This window comes from Phoca vitulina, unplaced genomic scaffold (genome assembly GCF_004348235.1).
Source record: "Phoca vitulina isolate PV1807 unplaced genomic scaffold, GSC_HSeal_1.0 scaffold110, whole genome shotgun sequence".
Lineage (NCBI taxonomy): Eukaryota > Metazoa > Chordata > Mammalia > Carnivora > Phocidae > Phoca > Phoca vitulina.
The window spans coordinates 1556779-1579487 of NW_022589813.1; the positions used below are offsets into that span (position 1 = coordinate 1556779).

At 41.9% G+C, this 22709-nt stretch overlaps 1 protein-coding gene across 1 annotated transcript in view; it reads left to right on the top strand.

Annotated features, from left to right (window-relative positions):
- LOC116628062 (acyl-coenzyme A synthetase ACSM5, mitochondrial-like) overlaps positions 1-21932 on the top strand; it is a 35645-nt gene extending 13713 nt beyond the window's left edge. The window contains 8 exon segments of the mRNA XM_032398125.1: positions 6370-6449; positions 8146-8269; positions 8879-8959; positions 9104-9205; positions 18708-18835; positions 18929-19028; positions 20814-20933; positions 21344-21932. Coding sequence (XP_032254016.1) covers positions 6370-6449; positions 8146-8269; positions 8879-8959; positions 9104-9205; positions 18708-18835; positions 18929-19028; positions 20814-20933; positions 21344-21427 — 819 coding nt within the window. The 3' untranslated portion in view covers positions 21428-21932.
- Positions 21933-22709: the final 777 nt, after the last annotated feature.

The following is a 22709-nucleotide window of genomic DNA, read 5'->3' on the forward strand; positions in this document are numbered from 1 at the left end:
TATTCCACTGTATATATGGACCACATCTTCTTTATCCATTCATCTGTTGAAGGGCATCTCAGCTCTTTCCACAGTTTGGCTATTGCAGACATTGCTGCTATGAATGTTGGGGTACGTATGGCCCTTCTTTTCACTACATCTGTGTCTTTGGGGTAAATACCCAGTAATGCAATTGCTGGGTCATAGGGTAGCTCTATTTTTAATTTTTTGAGGCACCTCCACACTGTTTTCCAAAGTGGCTGTACCAACTTGCATTCCCACCAACAGTGTAAGAGGGTTCCCCTTTCTCCACAACCTCTCCAGCATTTGTTGTTTCTTGCCTTGTCAATTTTTGCCTTTCTAAGGTGGTATCTCAATGTGGTTTTGATTTGAATTTCCCTGATGGCTAATGATGATGAACACTTTTTCATGTGTCTGTTAGCCATTTGTATGTCTTCTTTGGAGAAGTGTCTGTTTTTGACTTGATTATTTGTTTTTTGGGTGTTGAGTTTGAGAAGTTCTTTATAGATCTTGGATACCAGCCCTTTATCTGTAGTGTCATTTGCAAATATCTTCTCCCATTCCGTGGGTTGCCTCTTTGTTTTGTTGACTGTTTCCTTTGCTGTGCAGAAGCTTTTTATCTTGATGAAGTCCCAAAAGTTCATTTTTGCTTTTGTTTCACTAGCCTTTGGAGATGTATCTTGAAAGAAGTTGCTGTGGCCGATGTCAAAGAGGTTACTGCCTGTGTTCTCCTCTAGGATTTTGATGGATTCCTATCTCACATTGAGGTCTTTCATCCATTTTGAGTTTATCTTTGTGAATGGTGTTAGAGAATGGTCGAGTTTCATTCTTCTGCATGTGGCTGTCCAATTTTCCCAGCACCATTTATTGAAGAGACTGTCTTTTTTCCATTGCATATTTTTTCCTGCTTTGTTGAAGATTATTTGACCATAGAGTTGAGGGTCCATATCTGGGTTCTCTATTCTGTTCCATTGGTCTATATGTCTCTTTTTGTGCCAGTACCATGCTGTCTTGGTGATCACTGCTTTGTAATAAAGCTTGAAATCGGGCAACGTGATGCCCCCAGCTTTGTTTTTCTTTTTCAACATTTCCTTGGCGATTCGGGGTCTTTTCTGATTCTGTACAGATTTTAGGATTGTTTGTTCCAGCACTTTGAAAAATGTCATTGGAATTTTGATCGGGATGGTATTGAAGGTATAGATTGCTCTGGGTAGCATAGACATTTTAACAATGTTTATTCTTCCGATCTATGAGCATGGAATATTTTTCCATCTTTTTGTGTCTTCTTCAATTTCTTTCATGAGTGTTCTGTAGTTCCTAGAGTATAGATCCTTTACCTCTTTGGTTAGGTTTATTCCGAGGTATCTTATGGTTTTTGGTGCTATTGTAAAGGGAATCGTTTCTCTAATTTCTCTTTCTACAGTTGCGTTGTTAGTGTATAAGAAAGCAACTGATTTCTGTGCATTGATTTTGTATCCTGCCACATTACTGAATTGCTGGATGAGTTCTAGTAATTTGGGGGTGGAGTCTTTTGGATTTTCCACATAAAGTATCATGTTGTCTGCGAAAAGAGAGAGTTTGACTTCTTCATTGCCAATTTGAATACCTTTTATTTCTTTTTGTTGTCTGATTGTGGTTGCTAGGACTTCTAGTACTATGTTGAACAATAGTGGCGAGAGTGGGCATCCTTGACGTGTTCCTGATCTTAAGGGAAAGGCTCTCAGCTTTTCCCCATTGAGGATGATATTCACTGTGGGTTTTTCATAGATGGATTTTATGAACTTGAGGAATGTTCCCTCTATCCCTCTACTCTGAAGAGTTTTAATCAGGAAAGGATGTTGTATTTTGTCAAATGCTTTTTCTGCATCAATTGAGAGGACCATATGGTTCTTCTCCCTCCTCTGATTAATGTGTTCTATCACACTGAATGATTTCCGAATGTTGAACCACCCTTGCATCCCAGGGATAAATCCCACTTGGTCGTGGTGGATGATCCTTTTAATGTATTGTTGGATCCTATTAGCTAGGATTTTGTTGAGGATTTTGGAATCCATATTCATCAAGGATATTGGTCTGAAATTCTCCTTTTTGATGGGGTCTTTGCCTGGTTTGGGGATTAAGGTAATGCTGGCCTCATAGAATGAGTCTGGAAGCTTTCTTTCTGTTTCTATTTTTTGAAACAGCTTCAGGGGAATAGGTATTATTTCTTTTTTGAATGTTTGGTAGAATTCTCCACGGAATCCATCAGGCCCTGGACTCTTGTTTTTTGGGAGGTTTTTGATCACTGCTTCAATTTCGTTATTGGTTATTGGCCTATTCAGGTTGTCAATTTCTTCCTGTTTCAGTCTTGGGAGTTTATTATAGGTTTCCAGGAAGGCATCCATTTCATCTAGGTTGCTCAATTTTTTGGCATATAGTTGTTGATAATAATTTCTAATAATTGTTTCTATTTCCTTGGTGTTAGTCATGATCTCTCCCCTTTCATTCATGATTTTATTGATTTGGGGCCTTTCTCTTTTCTTTTGCATAAGTCTGGCCAGTGGTTTATCGATCTTATTAATTCTTTCAAAGAACCAGCTTCTAGTTTCGTTGATCTGATCTACTGTGTTTCTGGTTTCTAATTCATTGATCTCTGCTCTAATCTTAATTATTTCTCTTCTAATGCGTGGTTTAGGCATCGTTTGTTGCTTTTTCTCTAGTTCTTTAAGGTGTAGAGTTAGTTGGTGAATTCGGGATTTTTCTATTTTTTTGAGTGAGGCTTGGATGGCTATGACTTTCCCCCCTAGGACCGCCTTTGCAGTATCCCGTAGGTTTTGGACCAATGTGTTTTTGTTCTCATTGGTTTCCATGAATTGTTTAAGTTCTTCTTTGATTTCCTGGTTGACCCAAACATTCTTGAGCAGAGTGGTCTTTAGCTTCCAAGTGTTTGAATTTCTTCCAAATTTTTTCTTGTGTTTGAGTTCCAGTTTTAAAGCATTACCATCTGAGAATATGCAGGGAATAATCTCAGTCTTTTGGTATCGGTTGAGACCTGATTTGTGACCTAGTATGTGGTCTATTCTGGAGAAAGTTCCATGTGCACTCGAGAAGAATGAGTATTCTGTAGTTTTAGGGTGGAATGTTCTATATATAACTATGACGTCCATCTGGTCCAGTGTGTCATTCAAAACTCTTTTTCTTTGTTGATTTTCTGCTTAGATGATCTGTCCATTGCTGAGAGTGGAGTATTGAGGTCTCCTACAATTAACATACTGTTATCAATATGACTCTTTATTTTGGTTAACAGTTGGCTTATGTAGATGGCTGGTCCCATGTTGGGGGCATAGATATTTACAATTGTTAGATCTTCTTGTTGGATAGACCCTTTAAGAATGATATAGTGTCCTTCTGTGTCTCTAACTACAGTCTTTAGTTTAAAATCTAATTTGTCTGATATAAGAATTGCTATCCCAGCTTTCTTTTGAGGTCCGTTGGCATGGAAGATGGATCTCCATCCCTTCACTTTCAGTCTGGATGTATCTTTAGGTTCAGAATGAGTCTCTTGCAGGCAGCATATGGATGGGTCCTGTCTTTTTATCCAATCTGCAGCCCTGTGCCGTTTTATGGGAGCGTTTAGGCCACTCACTTTGAGAGTGATTATTGAAAGATATGAATTTATTGTCATCATGTTGCCTGTGAAGACCTTGTTTCTATAGTTTGTCTCTGTAAATTTCTGTTGTATATGACTCTTGGGGTCTTTCTCCTTTTATAGAACCCCCCTTAATATTTCTTGCAGGGCTGGCTTAGTGGTCACATATTCTTTCAGTTTCTGCCGGTCTTGGAAGCTCTGCATTTCTTCATCCATTCTAAATGACAGCCTTGCTGGATAAAGTATTCTTGGCTGCATGTTCTTCTCATTTAGTACCCTGAATATGTCCTGCCAGGCCTTTCTGGCTTGCCAGGTCTCTGTGGATAGGTCTGACGTTATTCTGATGTTCCTCCCTCTGTACGTAAGGAATTTCTTCCCCCTAACTGCCCTTAAGATGGTTTCCTTGGTTCTAAAGATTTGCAAGTTTTACTGTTACATGCTGGGGTGTTGGCCTCTTTTCCTTGATCTTGGGATGGGTCCTCTCTGCCTCTAGGACACGAATGTTTGTATCATTCCCCAGATTAAGGAAGTTCTCAGCTATGATTTGCTCAAATATATCTTCTAGTCCTCTCTCTCTCTCTCCACCCCCTTCAGGGATCCCAATAATTCTGACATTGGAACATTTCATGGTGTCACTTATTTCTCTGATTCTATTTTCATGGATTCTGAGTTGTTTTTCCCTGGCCTCTTCTTTTCCCTTCTTGTCTATTAATTGGTCTTCTAAAGCACTAATTCATTCTTCTGCCTCACTTACCCTAGCTGTTAGATTATCTAGATTAGATTGGATCTCATTGATAGCATTTTTAAGTTCTGCCAGTTCAGCTTTCATTTCTGCCCTTAGAGACTCTATGTTGCCATTAATTGATTTCTCCATTCTAGCTATTGTCTTCACAGTTGCTACCCTGAATTTCAGCTCCAACATCTTGGTTATATCTGAATCCATTTGTAAATCTGCTGCATAAGTCATAGTCTCTGAATCTTTCCTATTTTGGGGGTTCCTCCTCCTAGTCATTCTGTTGAGTGGTGGTTGAGGGGATGTACAGAGTCCCAATTATTGACCACAACCCAAGCAAGATGCACCTGTTTTCTTGGGAACTTAGGGTTGCTGGCCTCTTGTTTTCCCAGCCTGTCTTCTGGGGGAGGGGCCTGCCGCGCTGTTACTCAGGCAACCCTGTTTGGGCAGAGTTGCCGTGACCCCTGTGGCGGGGGATGGGCTCAGTGGAAACTGGTTTTTTGGGGCTTTTGTTCCCTGGTGGCTTTCCCTGGCTACTTTCTGCATCTCTTCTGAGAGTCAGAGCAGAAGAGACCGTTTCCAACCCTCTGCCTCAGAGCGGAGAGATCACAGCCTGTTTTTCAGTGAGCTCTCGAGGCCACACTATCTCCGTTTCTGTCTGTGCTGCTATAAACTGCAGTCCTGGGTTGTGTGCCCTCTGCAGCGCTCCCAGTCCTCGCCTCCAGGTCCGGGCACGTCTCTGCCCTTTGTGCTTCTAAAACCACCAGCCACCCCCAGTTCGCATGCCTGGCCCTGCCGCTCCAGGTTTCCATCCGGGGGGGCTGCCCTAAAGTCCTTTCCCCACCGCTACCAGTCTGCGAGTCTGTGCCCAGTCCCCAGCGCGGGAGGCTATGGCTCACTGGTGGTGTAGGATCCCGATGGCTCGGCTCCCTCCCCCTTCCTTTTATCCTCCCATATGTGCCCACGGAATCACGGTTCCCTGCTTCATACCTCAAAACCAAATACCTGCAATATTCTGTTTGTAGAGATCCAGATCTATCTTTTTACATCTCAAGCTGATTTCGTGGGTGTTCAGAGTGATCTGGTAGATATCCAGCTCAATTCCGGGGACCGGTTGGAATAGGGTTCCCTACTCCGTCATCTTTTCCCTCCTCATTATTCAGCCTTTAAAAAGAAGGAATGACACATGCTATATCATGGATGAATCTTGACAACATTATGTTGAGTGAGCTAATAAGCTAGCCACAAAAGGATGGATACAGTATGGTTCACTTATATGATGTATCTAGAGTAGTTAAAGTCATAGAGACAGAAAGTAGAATGGTCAGGAACTGGGGGAAAGAAGAAACGGGGAGGTATCATGTAATGGGTACAGAGTTTCCGTTTGGGAAGATTTTTTGAAGTTCTGGAGATGGATAGTGGTGATGGTTGCACAACAATGTAAATGTATTTATTGCCATTAGAGTGTACATTTTATGTAATGGTTAAAATGGTAAATTTTATGTGGTGTGTATTTACCATAACGTAAAAGAAAGATGTCTGCCAGGACTGCAATTATCTTAAGGTTTGACTGGGAATAGAGAATCTATTTAAAAACCCACTCATGTGGTTTTTAGAAGTCTTAAGTTTCTCATTGGCTATTGGCCAAAGGTTTCAGTTTCTTACTGTGTACACTCAAGTATACTCACAACATGGTGGCCTGTTTTCCCCAGAGCAAGTAACTCAAGATAGGTAGTCTTTGTATAATCTCAAAAGCGGCATCTGTCACTTCTGTGGTATGCTATTGGTCACACAGACCAACTTGGTTCAATGTGGGAAGGGGCCCCACAAGAGTGCAAATATTAGGAAGTGACATCACTCAGGGCCATCTTGGACTGGAAGGCACACACAGTTTTCACCTTCTCTCCTCTGGTAGTGAGAGTATGAAGATCCAGTTCACCTCCTCCATCTCCACAAAGTCCCACCCCAGTACCTCTAAGAAGATCTTCTACCCGTTGTTTCTGTTTAGACTCTCTCCAGATTCCCGATCACCACCCTCTGCTGTGTCCCCACCATCTTCCGGCTGCTGGTACAGGAGGATCTCACCAGGTACAGCCAGCCCATCTGTTTGGCGCTTTGGGGACCTAAGTATGTGGATATACAGCAGTTTATGTACACACGCATACCCATCCTCTCGACCAACTCTGTCTCTGTCTCATCTCTCTCTCTCTCTCTCTATATATATATATATATATACACACACACATATATACACACATACATCTGTGATTCTTTCTATACAGAATATATATCTAGAATATTATATATATCTGTGTTCCTCTATCTCACACACACACATGCTCAAGCATACACATCTCTATCCTTTGCAGATGCCCCCAAAAAATGAACTTCTGCACCACCACCTCCTGCCCAGGAATTTGCATCCAGATGGAATTGGATAGATTTAAGATAGTCTGAAATTTTAGCACTTGAGGTGGGCTGTCTCTCCACAAGGGCATCTCTCAGCAGTATGTCTTCTACTTCTGTGAGGTTGGAGAAATTGTTGGATAATTGTTAGCCACCCGTGGAGTGGGATTTGTGGCCAGGGCCTTAGGTTTGGGGGACCAGCAAGCCCACCGTAGTAGATGTTCCATCCCTCAGGCCCAGACTAACTCCATTCAGCCACTCTCTGAGTGAATGCCATTGGATATTCCACTGAAGGCAACAAGACTGTGTACGTGTGGCTCCCATCCTGGGTGAATCCAAAGGAACATCTGCTAGCAGGACAAGTCTAGTTGCTGAAGTGTATGGACAGAGACCTATGACCCTTCAGTAGCTTACTGACTCTGATCTATGTTTGCCTCTTCTATTCTCTCCCCTCATCCCATGTATCTGTCCATGAAGCACCTAAGGGGGAGTTCTTACATGATTCCCCTGGTGAATTCTTCTCTAATGTAAGAATTTATCCCATTCATTGATCTGTCATGTATACCTTAAGATCAAGGTTTTAACTGCAAGCAGACTCTGAATAACTTGTTGAAGAATAGTTTGGTTGAAAGGTACTAGGTAATACTAATTAATAGTCAAACCAAGTTTATCCAAAGGAAAAAAAATGGTTGAAATGTATTTGCAACCACCAATTTTTTACATTTTGGATAATTTGTTGAATGGAGGGGTAGTTTTACAACATATGTTGGAATTTTTGGCCCATTTGTCAGAATTGTCAGATTCCTAGGGGGCTACTTCCTACCTTTTAAATTTGTAATCAGCTGATCTTTTCTTCTTAAAAAAATTTTATTTATTTATTTGAGAGAGAGAGAACACAAGCCGGAAGGGGAGGGGCAGAGAGAGAGGGATAAGCACGTTCCCCCACTGAGCGGGGAGCCAGGTGCAATGCGGGGCTCGATCCCAGGACCTTGAGATCATGATCCGAGCCGAAGACAGACGCTTAACTGACTGAGTCACCCAGGTGCCCCATGTAATTGGCTTATCTTTTTTAACCAGGTGGTTGTCCTAACCAATTTATTTTTGGCCAGTTCACCTGGAGTTCGCTATGTTATGCCAAAACCTACTTATATGAGGTTCCAGTTTTATTCCAAAATCAGATAGGATTGATTTTTTTAAAAATTATCCGCCCATGAGGAATATGCCTGCAAAGCCAGAGGATGGGGCACTTGGAACAGATGATAAAGCCTGGACTTTACCCTGTAGTGGCTTTAGATGTGTAGACCTGAGCAGCATTGTTGGGTCCTGTGGGGGGTGGAGGGATCCTGACACGGGTGGTCTTGTTTTCCAACTGAGAAAGGTACCAGTTTCAGAGCCTGAGGCACTGTTTGACTGGAGGAGAGGCACTGAATCCTGACGTGAGAGAGAAGTGGAAGAGCCAGGTGGGCCTGGAGCTGCATGAAGGCTATGGCCAGTCTGAAACAGTGAGTGCTACTGGGGCCCGGGTCCCTGCCGCAGGTCATCTCCACCTGCACCCTCAGCCACTTGGTGGAGATGACCAGCCCGAAGAGCCTCCTGCCTTCCTGGCTGTGACACCCATCAGGGACTGCCCTGCCCCCTGGGAGAAGCTGATAACAAAATCCCATCAGCTTTTCTTCCCTTTTGGTTTAAAAGATAAAGTGATTTCACAATGACACCATAGCCAGCAAACCTACTCTCACGACTGCAGGTACCATTTGTCTCCACCAGGACAGCCTCCATCTGTCTCTGGTCAGAGCCCAGGATCTTACCCAGTATTCCCCACAGCCATCCGGGCAGCAGAGAGTTGGGGGTCAACTGAGTCTTTTGGCTTAGCGACACATTTGGTTCTTTATGTGTCAGTGTCCAGTAGGGCATTCAATAAATGTTTGTTGACTATGGAAAGAAGAGAAGGAAGGAAGGGAGGCAGAAGGAAGGGAGAGAAACGAAGAGCAGGTAGGAGAGGGGAGAGAGAAGGAGCGGTAGAAGGCAGAGTGAGAGAAAAGGTGGACACCAGGAAGGGGAAGAAGCTACAGGGATACGTCTCCACCTTTCTGGACCTGCTTTCTCTCCAGGTTTTAATCTGTGCCAATTCAAAAGGCATGAAAATCAAGTCTGGATCCATGGGGAAAGCATCTCCACCTTATGATGTGCAGGTAGGCAGCCTCCCCCAACTGTTATTGAGGCTTGGCTCAAAGAGGAGAGCAAAATGCATGTCCTGGTTAGCATCAGCCGGCTCAGCTGGTGGGGTGGTCTGGCTGTGCAGATATCCAGACACGGCCCTGTGATCTCTCTGCCAGATCGTGGATGATGAGGGCAACATCCTATCTCCAGGAGAAGAGGGGAATATTGCTGTCCGAGTCAGGCCCACCCGGCCCTTCTGTTTCTTCAGTTGCTATTTGGTAAGTGGCAGGGAATGGCCATTTTCACACTGATTTCTGTGTGTCGAGTGTTGTGTTCTAATATTTATAAATACTTACTTGTTTAACCCTTGTAATAACTGCATGAGGTAGGTTGGCACTATTATTGATAAGGTGCTATTATTGATAAGGAAATGAGAAAGATTGACTTACCCAATGTCAGGCAACTAGTATGTCCAGGACATGAATTTAAGCATGGGTATGTCTGAGAGAGCAAATTTATAACACGGGACACCCCATCATTTTAATGATGAGAATTTTTTTTAAAGATTTTATTTATTTGAGAGAGGGAGAGTGAGCACAAGAGAGCACAAGCAGGGGGTAGGGGCAGGCAGAGGGAGAAGCAGACTCCCCACCGAGCAGGGAGCCCGATGTGGAGCTGGATCTCAGGATCCCGAGATCATGACTTGAGCTGAAGGCAGCTATTTAACCACCTCAGCCACCCAGGTGCCCCTAATGATGAGAAATTGCAGCTCAGAGAAGAGAAGGGACTTCACGAAAGTCAAACTGCAATTTGTGTCAGAGCCTAATTTCAGGATTCTTTGTGTCTTAAGTCTTGTGTGGCTCAGAAGGGGTCTGCTGGCAGGGCTGTGTCCTAGGATTCTAGTCTAAGTTTCTGTGATAATCCAGGAATGACCTCTCCCTTGTGCCTGCTTTGGTGGGTGTTTATGATGCGCTTTCTTTTTGTTAGACCCTTCTCTATAAAGCTCTACTGACATGGTTTTCAACTTGGTGGCACATTAGAAAACCTTGGAAACTTCAAAACATGACTGGTATTCAAGCCCCACTTGATGAGATTAAACTTTCTGATGATGTGGATCAGTTCCCCTGGTGATTCGAAAGTGCAGCCAAGGTTGAGAACCATGGCTTTGTAAGGAATTCCATCTGGCATGTATATGATGCCATCCGTCAGCTACAACACTAGAAGGAAGAGATAAAGATAAGTCCATTTGTTTTTAGAATGGTGAGTATGTATTTTAGTGGCTTTTTTGTGACTACAAGAGAGATAAGTCTTTCCTGGTATTTCATTTAAAGTCACAGAAACTTACCTACCAGAATAAACAAACAAACAAACAACTCCCCTCCCAAAAAACCCCGAACAACAACACAGTAATACACCAAGCAGAGATAATTTTCAAATTTTAGTGTATTTCCATCTAATCATTTTTTAAAATTTTTTATTGTTATGTTAATCACCATACATTACACCATTAGTTTTTGATGTAGTGTTCCATGATTCATTGTTTGTGCCGTCTAATCGTTTTTGTAAGCAATAGCAAATCCTTGACTTTTCTGAATAATTCATTCATTATTTATTGAGTGGCTACTTCATGCCATTAAGTCTATAGCAATGACAGAAAGACAAGACCTGGTCCTCACAGGGCTCACATACAGGACCTTTGTGGGTCTGTGATCGTTCCATTGAGAGAGTCAAGTAATTTGTAGAGTTATTTGCTGGACAGGAATCTTTACTTTTTTCAACTTTTTCTTTTCAGCACCAGCTGTTGGTTTTCTTCTTGGGTCATTTTTAACCAAGGAAAAAAAAAAACCATTAAATCTCAGTATTATGCTAAGCAAAGTAAGTCAGTCAGAGAACAACAAATACCATATGATTTCACTCCTATGTGGAATTTAAGAAACAAAACAGACGAACATAGGGGGAAAAAAGAGGGAAACCATAAAACAGACTCATAACTATAGAGAACAAACGGGGTTGATGGAGGGGAAGTGGATGGGGAATGGAGATGGGTATTAAGGAGGCACTTGTGGTAAGCACTGGGTGTTGTAGATAAGTGATGAATCACTAAATTCTATTCCTGAAACTAATATTATACTATATGTTAACTGGAATTTAAATAAAAACTAAAAACTAATAAAAATAAAAAGATAAAAAAATCTCAATGAGAAAAAAGTGATCTGTCATGTCAACTTGGTCAGAAATAAAAGTTTGATATATTCATACATAGCTAAGTTTTGGCAGTTTCTTCTATTTAGTTGGTCATTTGTTTTATCCCTGTACTGATACCATAGAGCCTCATCCAGGAAAACATTCTCATAACTCTTAATGTCTACTAAAGCAAGCCTCTCCTTCTTCCTCAACTTCTTCAGAAATATTTTACCTACTCTCGGCTCTCTACTGTCTCATGTACATTTTAGAATCAAATTGTCAAATTCCATGGAAAATGGTTAATGAGTGTCACTAAGTCTGTAGATCAATTTGGGAGAATTAACATATTTATGATATTAAGTCTTTCTATCCTTCCATTTATATCTTCTTTACTGTTTTGTAGAGTTTTTTTTTTTTAAGATTTTATTTATTTATTTGACAGAGAGATAGCACAAGTAGGCAGAGTGGCAGGCAGAGGGAGAGGGAGAAGCAGGCTCCCCGCTGAGCAGGGAGCCTGATGTGGGGCTCAATCCTAGGACCCTGGGATCATGACCTGAGCTGAAGGCAGATGCTTAACTGACTGAGCCACCCAGGCGCCCTGTTTTGTAGAGTTTTAAGTTTTCTTTTTATACTTCTTCCAGATTTTGTGTGAGATTTATTTTAAGGTTTTTTTTTTTTTTAAGTGTAACTCTTTTTTTTTTTTTTTAAGATTTTATTTATTTATTTGACAGAGAGAGAGAGATAGCGAGAGCAGGAACACAAGCAGGGGGAGTGGGAGAGGGAGAAGCAGGCTTCCCGCCGAGCAGGGAGCCCGATGTGGGACTTGATCCCAGGACCCTGGGATCATGACCTGAGTTGAAGGCAGACGCTTAACAACTGAGCCACCCAGGTGCCCTATTTTAAGGTATTGACAGCTTAGTTTTTTGCTTTTTTCTCTGAATGCAGTTTTAAAATTGAGGCATAATTTACATACAGTAAGTGTACCTACGTTACATGTATATAGGTCAATGACTTTTGACCCATGTATACACTTGTGTGACCATCACCACAATCAAGATATAGAACATTCCTATCACCCCAAAGAGTTCCCTTGTGCCCCCCAGCAGTCATTCCCCAAGCCATTGGCAATTGCTAAATTATTTGGTGTTGCTAATAGAATACTTTTGCCTTTTTTTTTTTAAAGAACTTTATGTAAATGGAATCATAAAGCATTCATATTTGTGTGTCTGGTTTCTTTTTTTTTTTTTAAGATATTTATTTATTTGACAGAGAGAGAAAGCATAGAAGCAGGGGGAGAGGCAGGGGGAGGGGGAGAAGCAGGCTCCCTACTGAGCAGGGAGCCAGCATGGGGCTCGATTCCAGGACCCTGGGATCATGACCTGAGCCAAAGGCAGACGCTTAACCAACTAAGCCACCCAGGCACCCCTGGTTTCTTTTTTCTTTTTCTTTTTTTAAAGATTCATTTATTTATTTGAGAGAGAGAGAGAGAGAACACAAGCAGGGGGAGCGGCAGGCAGAGGGAGAGGGAGAAACAGGCTCCCCGCTGAGCAGAAGACCTGACGTGGGGCTTGATCCCATGACCCTGGAATCCTGACCTAAGCCGAAGGCAGATGCTTAACCGACTGAGCCACCCAGGCGCCCCCTGGTTTCTTTTTTTTTTTTAATTCATTTCTTATTTTATTTTTTAACTTAAATTTTACTTAGTTAACATACAGTGCAATATTGGTTTCTGGAGCAGAATTCAGTGATTCATCACTTACATACAACACCCAATGCTCATCACACGTGCCCTCCTCAGTACCCATCGCCCATCTAGCCCATCCCCGATCCACCTCCCTCCATCAACCCTCAGTTTATTCCCTATCATTTAGAGTCACTTAATGATTCATTTCCCTCTCTTCTTTTTTTCTTCCCCCCCTTCCCTTATGTTCATCTGTTTTCTGTCTTAAATTCCACATATGAGTGAGATCTATGGTATTTGTCTTTCTCTGACTTATTTCACTTAGCATAATACACTCTAGCTCCATCCATGTCATTGCACATGGCAAGATTTCATTTTTTGATGGCTGAGTAATATACCATTATATATACATACCATATATACATACCAAATATACATGTATACATAGATACATAGATGTGATAGATACACACACACACACACACACACACACACATACATACCACATCTTTTTATCCATTCATTAGTCAGTGGACACTTGGGCTCTTTCCATAGTTTGGCTATTGTTGATAATGCTGCTATAAACACTGGGATGCATGTAACCCTTTAAATTTGTATTTTTGTGTCCTTTGGGTAAATACCTAGTAGCACAATTGCTGGATCATAGGGTAGTTCTGTTTTTAACTTTTTGAGGCACCTCTATACTGTTCTCCAGAGTGGCCATACGAGTTTGCATTCCCACCAATAGTGTAAGAGGGTTCCCCTTTCTCCACATCCTCGCCAACACCTGATGTGTCCTGTGTTGTTAATTTTAGCCATTCTGACAGATGTGTGGTATCTCATTGTGGTTTTGATTTGTATTTCCCTGACCAGTGATGTTGAGCATCTTTACATGTGTCTGTTAGCCATCTGGATGTCCTCTTTGGAAAAGTGTCTATTCATGTCTTCTGCCCATTTCTTAACTGGATTGTTTGTTTTTTGGGTGTTGAGTTTGGTAAGTTCTTTATAGATTTTGGATACTAACCCTTCATCACATATATCATTTGCCACTATCTTCTCCCATTCCGTAAGCTGCCTTTTAGTTTTGTTGATAGTTTCCTTCGTTGTGCAGAAGCTTTTTATCTTGATGAAGTCCCAATAGTTCATTTTTGCTTTTGTTTTCCTTTCTGGCATTGTCTAGTAAGAAACTGTTACGGCCGAGTCAAAGAGGTTTCTGCCTGTGTTCTCCTCGAGGATTTTGATGGTTTCCTATCTCACATTGAGGTCTTTCATCCATTTTGAATTTATTTTTGTGTGTGGTGTAAGAAAGTTTCACTCTTTGCATATTGCTGTACAGTTTTCCCAACACCATTTGTTGAAGAGACTGTCTTTTTTCCATTGGAAATTCTTTCCTGCTTTATCGAAGATTAGTTGACCATATAGTTTTGGGTCCATTTCTGGGTTCTCTATTCTGTTCCATTGATTTATTTGTCTGTTTTTGTGCCCGTACCATACTGTCTTGATGACTACAGCTTTTTAACATAGCTTGAAATATGGAATCGTGATGCCTCATTTTGTTTTTCTTTTTCAGGATTGCTTTGGCTATTTAGGGTGTTTGTGGTTCCATACACATTTTAGTATTGTTTGTTCTAGGTCTGTGAAAAATGCTGGTGGTATTTTGATAGGGATACATTAACTGGGTAGTTTGTTTTGGGTAGTATAGACATTTTAACAATGTTCTTCTAATCCATGAGCATGGAATGTTTTTCCATTTCGTTGTGTCCTCTTCAATTTCTTTCATAAGTGTTCTATAGTTTTCAGAGTACAGATCTTTTTCCTCTTTAGTTAGGCTTATTCCTAGGTATCTTATTATTTTTGGTACAATTGCAAATGGGATCGATTCTTTGATTTATTTTTCTGCTGCTTCGTTATTGGTATATAGAAATGCAACAGGTTTGTGGACAATGATTTTGTATCTTGCAACTTTGCTGAATTCATGTATGAGTTCTAGCAATTTTTTGGTGGAGTCTTTCAGGTTTTCTACATAGAGTATTATGTCATCTGCAAGAGAAAGTTTGACTTCTTCCTTGCCAATTTTGATACCTTTTATTTCTGTTTGTTGTCTGATTGCTGAGGCTAAGATAAGATGTCCAGTACTATGTTAAATAGTAATGGTGAGAGTGGACATCCTTGTCTTATTCCTGACCATGTGGGAAAGGTTGTCAGTTTTACCCCATTGAGGATATTTGCTGTGGATTTTCTGTACATGGCCTTTATGATGTTGAGGTATGTTCCATCTACCCCTACTTTGTTAAGTGTTTTTATCAGGAAAGGATTCTGTATTTGATCAAATGCTTTTTCTGCATCTACTGAGGATCATATGGTTCTTATTCTTTCTTTTATTAATGTGGTGTATCATGTTGATTGATTTTGCAAATATTGAACCATCCCTGCAGCCCAGCAATAAATCCCACTTGATCGTGGTGAATAATTATTTTAATGTACTGTTGAATTTGATTTGCTGGTATTTTATTGAGACTTTTTGCGTCCATGTTCATCAGGGATATTGGCCTATAATTCTCCTTTTTCGTGGGCTCTTTGTCTGGTTTTGGAGTTAAGGTAATGCTGGCTTTGTAGAATGAGTTCAGAAGTTTTCCTTCCATTTCTTTTTTTTTTTTTTTTAACAGTTTGAGGAGAATAGTTATTAACTCTTCTTCAAATGTCTGGTAGAATTCCCCTGGGAAACTATCTGGCCCTGGACTTTTGTTTGTTGGGAGATTTTTGATTACTGATTCAGTTTATTTGCTGGTTATGGGTCCATTCAAATTTTGTTTCTTCCTGTTTCAGTTTTGGTAGTTTGTAGGTTTCTAAGAATTTGTCCATTTCATCCAGGTTGCCCAGTTTGTTGGCATATAATTTTTCATAGTATTCTCTTATAATTGTTTGTATTTCTGTGGTGTTGGTTATGATCTCTTCTATTTGTGATTTTTCTCTATTTGGGTCCTTTCTCTTTTCTTTTTGATAAGTCTGGCTGGGGTTTATCAATTTTATTAATTCATTCGAAGAACCAGCTCTTAGTTTTGCTAATCCGTTCTACTGGGGTTTTTTGTTTGTTTCTATATCATTTATTTCTGCTCTAATCTTTATTATTTCCCTTCTTCTACTGGCGTTAGGCTTTATTTGCTATTCTTTTTCTAGCTTCTTTAGGTGTAAGATTAGGTTGTGTATTTGAGACTTCTTTTGCTTCTTGAGGTGGGCCTGTATTGCAGTATACTTCCCTCAAGGACTGCCTTTGCTGCATCCCAAAGGTTTTGGACTATTGTGTTTTCATTTACATTCATTTCCATGTATTTTTTAATTTCTTCCTTAATTTCCTGGTTAACCCATTCATTCTTTAGTAGGATGTTCTTTAACCTCCATGTATTTGTGGTCTTTGCAAATTTTTTCTTGTGGTTGACTTCTTAGTTTCTTAGCATTGTGATCAGAAAATAGGTATGGTATGATCTCAATCTTTTTGTACTTGTTGAGGGCTGATTTGTGACTAGTATGTGATCTATTCTGGAGAATGTCCCATGTGCACTCGAAAAGAATGTGTATTCTGCTGCTTTAGGATGAAATGTTCTGAATATATCTGTTAAGTCCATCTGGTGCAGTGTGTCATTCAAAGCCATTGTTTCCTTGAATATTACTATGTTTTAATAAGTTGCTGAGTTCCCTAAATCTACCTTCATGGTCCATCACCTTTCTTTCCCTCTTCTTTTCAACTTCATTATTTTCCATAATTTTATCTTCTGATTCACTGATTCACTCTTCTGTTTCATCCATCTTCATTTTTATGCCCTCCATTTGGAATTGCATCTCAGTTATAACATTTTAAATTTTGGTCTAACTAGATTTTAGTTCTTTTATCTCTGCAGTAAGTGATTCTCTACTGTCTTGTATGTTTTTTTCAAGCCCAGCTAGTATCCTGTTAATTGTTGTTTTAAATTCTAGTTCAGACATCTTACTTATATCATATTGATTAAATTCCTGGCCATGAGTTCTACCTCCTCTTCTTTCTTTTGGGGTGAATTTCTCCATATCATCATTTTGTCCAGAAAAGAAAAGAAGAAAGAAAAAGAAAAAAGAAAACAACAACAACAAATCAAAAACCTAGATCCTGGGTGTGTCTTGGTCTGCTTGTCAAAAGAATCTAGATCCCAAAATAAGAAAGGAAAAAAATAAAATATAATGAAAGTAAACAAAAAAATAGTATATATATATGGTATATATAAAAACAAAAATTTTAAAAATTAATAAATTTTTAAAAAGAATTGAAAAAATAAGAAAATAAATGAAAAAAAATAAAGAATAAAAGTACAAAGGAGGCTAGATACTATTTTCCCCTAGAGCTGAAGCTTTGCAGCCCTCTCTGATCAGAAGACTTTGTGTGAGTGAGTTGTTTGTGCTGGTCTTCTGGGGGAGGGGCCTGTTGCACGATTCTCAGGTGGACTTACTTAGTGGAAATGGGTCTCCAGTTTGCAGGGAGGCAGGGCTTGGTGTAAGCAGCTCTGGACTCCACTAGGTGGTGCTGTTTTGCTCCCTGAAGGCTTTCAGTGATGATGGGCAGGTTAAATATGGCAGCCCCCCTCCCCCTTCCAGTCCCACAGTTGAAAGTTCATGCCCCCAACTCTTCAGTGAGCCCTCACAGAAGAGCAGTCAATCACTCTTGTGTCCCCGGTTTCCATCAGAACCCTGCATTCACCCTGCCTGTGTCTGAGCTTTTTATCTCAGGCATGCAACTGAATTTCAAAACTCCAAATTTTAGGGACTCCTGCAGGTCGGACTGTACTGTTCCTCCCCCACGCTTCTGCTGTTTGCCAGGCCTGTCCCAGGAAAGAGGTCACGGGACCTCGGAGTGATTCGCAGTTTATGGCAAAACAGAGCAGAAAGCCAGCACCTAGACTGGCTGTTCTCAGCCGGCTTCCACACTCCTGTGCCTGGGAACAGTGCAGCACTTAGGTGCCATCTGTTCTTCTTGCGACCCAGAGGATCCTGAGACCACAGTGTCACATGTGAGTTCTGCCCTGCTTCGCCACCTGAGCACCCTTAAGCCAGGCATGTACCCATGGTAGCAGACTTCTAAAAGTTCTGATTTTGTGCTCCACTGCTTATAATACCTTGTGGTAGCCTCCACCGTGGGCTCCCTCCCTGCCGCCGTATCCACAGCTATGTCTCCCCAAATTCAAGCCTCTGCACCTCCTACCTACCAAAAGGTGGCCCCTTTTCTACTTGTGGACTTGCAGTTTTTGTTCTCTCAGACCTCTGATTGATTTCTTAGGTGTTCCAAATGATTTATAGCTATCTAGCTGTATTCGAGGGACGAGACAAGCTTAGGGTGCCCCTGATCCTCTGCCGTCTTAACTCCCTGTCTGGTTTCATTTATTCAGCATAACTGTGTGTTTTGAGACATACCCAGATAGTTGCACACAGCAGTAATTTGTTTTTTTCTTGTTGAGTAGTAGCTTCTTGAAAGCTTTGAGACTCAGAGTTTGATTAGTTTTTCCTCTTTCCTCTCCTCTTGTCTTTTGGACAACTGCTCAGTTTCTACCTTCAGTGATTCCTGAGCACAAAAAGTATCAGTGTGTTCTTTTATCCTAAAAAACAGAGCCAATGGCCCTGTGTCCACCCTCCTGCATTCAACTATGCTTCCTCGGACCCTTCCAAGGGATGGTAGCAAGTGGCTGTCCTTAATCATTTCCTGGCATCTCCTTCCATTTAAAAGAGAGAAAAATGCACAAATTCACACCTCCTCGTCCAGTGGGAAATTCTGGCCAGCATGGTCTCTTGGAACTGCTTTTAGGGGTCCCCAGCCTCCTGCACGGGCCTTCGAGGGCTGTAGCTGGCTTGAGTGGCTGTGCCAAGATGGCCCTTCACAGACTTACTTTGTCCTCCAGAACAATCCTCAGAAGACAGAGGCATCAGAACGAGGGGACTTTTACATCACGGGGGACTGAGCCCACAAGGACAAGGATGGCTACTTTTGGTTCACGGGAAGAAATGATGATGTGATCAATTCCTCAAGGTCAAGCTGACTGCTCTGTCCTTCTGCTTTTGAAGCTTCATTGGGGGGGAGGTGGGAAGCAGTCACTTGGAAGGGTTTGTTTTTCTCTTCCAGCTACCGGATTGGGCCCGTTGAAGTGGAAAATGCCCTTGCCGAGCACCCTGCTGTTCTGGAGGCTGCTGTGGTCAGCAGCCCAGACCCCATCAGAGGGGAGGTAACTAGTCCAGCCAAGAACATTGCCTCCTGGTTCTATACCTGTTTGCACCCAGCAGAGTATTTCTGAGCCTGCATGTAGTACCGAGGTACTACAAAGTCTGAAATGCCACCATCGGGCACACATTCCTTTTGGTTAAGCATTACCCTCATGTCTTTAGAGACATACTTTTGGGTCAAATGGACCCAGAACTGGGTCCAAAAGAGGTGGACTGTTGGAAAGAGATCTTGGCAGTGGGTGCAGGCTCTGTCATCCAACCTGGCCAATGAAGAGTCCTTTCCCATTTGCAGATGAGGATATAGCAAGCACACCAGACATGGCTGCTGCTGATGGTTCTAACCTGGGAGGAATATCCACCTTAAGGGATGACAAAATAAGTATCCAAAGTGACCCTGATGTATCAGAAGGATGGGCCAAATTTAATAAGCTGACCTTTCTCAGGAGAAATGCAAATTCCTTCCCATGGGTCCCAGAGGAATAGATAGAATGGGAGAAATGAAGCTCATAGGCAGGCCTGTGTGCTTTTCACTGGCTGTAAATCCAACATAATCCTACAGTATAGTGTAGTTACCTTATGAAAGTTAGTACAACATCAGGCAGTGTTCTCAGAAGCACCAGGGCCAGAGGAGTGGGTCTCTAAGTCAGGGCCCTAGACTACTCATAGCTGCATCATCTGGGATTCTTATTTAAAATACAGATTTCTAGACCTCAAATCAGTCTTGCTGAATTAGAGTGAGTGAGGATGCAGCCCAAGGCTTCTTCATTTTGACCAGAAGCCCCTATCCAAGTGATTCTGATGCCAATTAAACTTTGAGGCCAATGATGTAGAATAAGGAAGGTGGGAGCCCTATGTATATTCTGGAGAAATCACACCTGGAAAAGTACACCTAGCTTTGTATACCCCAAATTAGCTGGGGTTGTGACAAATGGCTGTGTGCGGTTAATCTACATATAGTACTCAGAACAGAGCCTGGCACATAGAAAATACTCAATAAATGTTTGGTAGTTTTAACAATCAGAGAGAGCCTTTCCTAATAACCAGATCTATCTGAAAGTGAAATGTAGTGAGATGCCCACCTTTAGGAAGCATGCAAAGATGGTGAACCCCCTCCTAACAGGATGTTGTTGACAGAGCTGTATGCTGAGGTGGGTAGCAGGCTACTGGCCTTTGAATTCTTCCACTCCTGTCAGAAACCATGTTCTGTTGTACTCCTCGTCCTTGGTGGGAGGCAGCCTGCAAAGAAAGGCTCAGGCAGAAACAACCAAGGTACAGAATGTCCCCTCAGGACAGAGGGCACTGAAGCTGTGCAGCAAAATGTTTGCTGGTTGCAAACAGTTGTACATGCAGGCTCAGAAATACACACCTCCCCTTGGAAGTGGTGTGCATTATTCCCAATCCTGCCTATTCAAGCCTCTGCTAGCTAATTTTCCAGTGAGAAAGATTTGGAAGTAATGGACCCTGAGGAGTTTGTGAAGCTCCTTTCTCCACAAAGTATTTGCATCAGAAAAGAAGATCATTGGCTACTCATGTTGTTATATCAGGAGAGGGGAGCAGTATGGGGAATAGGTAGAATCCTGGAATCATTCCACAAAAGCCAGTGTTTCCAATAGTTGGTCCTGGAATGGAGGCAACAGGGGAAAAAAAATGGTGTTGTCCATTTTGCTGGCTGAGCCAGAGGAGCTGGTAGGACTTTCATGCTTAGGTGGCAAAAGGAAGAAAACGTTGCTATAAAGGGCCTGATTCTTTCTGATTTTGGAGGGTTTGTTTTTGTTTTCTTCTGGCAGGTGGTGAAGGCATTTATTGTCCTTTCTCCAGCTTACTCCTCTCAAGATCCTAAGAAACTAACCCAGGAGCTCCAGGAGCATGTGAAAAGGGTGACCGCTCCATACAAGTACCCTAGGAAGGTAAACATCAGGGGTTCTAGGACTTGATGAGCTGAGAAATCCCCTGAGCACACACTACGTTGGCTCTCAGTCAGGGCCAAGCCCGGGGGGGGGGGTGGGTGATGAAGGTACAAATAACCGAGCTTCTCCTTCAGCCTTTTCTCCCTGTTTCCTCACTGGACCCTCCCCAAACCACATTTTATTCCTACTCTAAGAAGTGACAGACACCGGATTTGGGGGGTGGGAGGGTGGGGGGGATGGTGCTGAATCTCTGCGGGCAAGGTCATGTGCCCCAGACTAGCCATTTTGGTCATTGCCATTTAGAGAAAACTGAGTCATGCAGGCTTTCCAACAAAGTGACAGAGGGTATGAAGTCAGAAGTCTTTCTAGGAAATGATGATTTCAAACTGTTTTTGTTTTATGGTCACTAGGTGGCCTTTGTTTCAGAATTGCCCAAGACGGTTTCTGGAAAGATCCAAAGGAATAAATTGAGAAGCCAAGAGTGGGGGAGTTGAGAGACAACCCCCGGAAGGCCCGATAGGCCTCTGAAGCTTCTAAGAGGAACTGTTGGGATCACTGGTTAGTCCTTGTTTGGAGCATCATCCTTTCAACCCTATGGACATCAAAGGCTTTCAGTTTCAAATGGGCATCTCCAAAATCGCTGGGAGGAGCCTGGAAGAGAGTGGAAGAATGTCACTAGCCCAGAGTGCACAGCCCCTGCCAGTCTAGCATATGTTTGATGCCTTGACTTCCCCCTCCTCGCTCTGAAGGCAACCTCAGCAGCTGATGCTCTGAAGGACAGGTCACCATAAAGTCAGGGCTCCTGTGATCTCATTCACTGCCGGTCATTCAGGGCCAGTGGGGGTGTAACCACTTGATCCTTTTGATAAAGCCATTTGATAATCATATCCAGGGCCATGAAAAATTGGTCCTACCCTTTTGCTCAGAAATTCCATCTTTGGTAATCACTACAAAAGACAGGATTCAAGGATATTTACTTGAACATTGTTTAAAACTGTAAAAAAAAAAAGGAAAAAGGAAAAAAAATCAATGTCCAACCAATAGGACAATGATTAAGTTGTAGTAGATTAACTCAATAACATATTATGTGACCTTTAAAAATATGCCTTGGGGCCACCTTGAGCTAAATTAATTTTAAGTCATAATAAAAACAATATATGTGTAGTGGAGAACCATAACTTTGAAAGGTAAAGGAAAAACTATGGGAAAAAAGCCTGAAAGGAAATACTTATGTTAAAAGTATTGAAAATAGTGGATGATAGTTTTCTCCTTTCCTCTGCGTTTCTCTATTTTCCAAGCTTTCTCAGTGAGCATGTGTAACTATTGTAATGAAAAAATTATCTTAAAGAAACAATTCCCCCAAACCACACTCTGCCTCCATCACATCATCCCTCAAAGACTAGTGTATTACGTTGTGACCACAAAATACACAAGGACCCAAAACCACATCTCAGTCCCAGAAACAGAAAGAGGCGGCTCTGGGCCTCTGAGACCAGCCATGCGGAGACGAAGCAGATGGAAACTCAACGTGATCTTCAGTGCTGCTTAGCCAAACCCCAAGATCTCCATTCACCCACCAATCAATATTTATTGAGCACCTACTCAGTGCTGGGCTCTGGGAATGCAACAATAAGCAAAAGCCAACCCAGTCAGCACCTGTATTAATCTGTTTGGACTGACAAAGTACCACAGACTGGGAGGCTTGCTTGCTTGCTTCCTCTCTCTCTCTTTCCTTCCTTCCTTCCTTCCTTCCTTCCTTCCTTCCTTCCTTCCTTC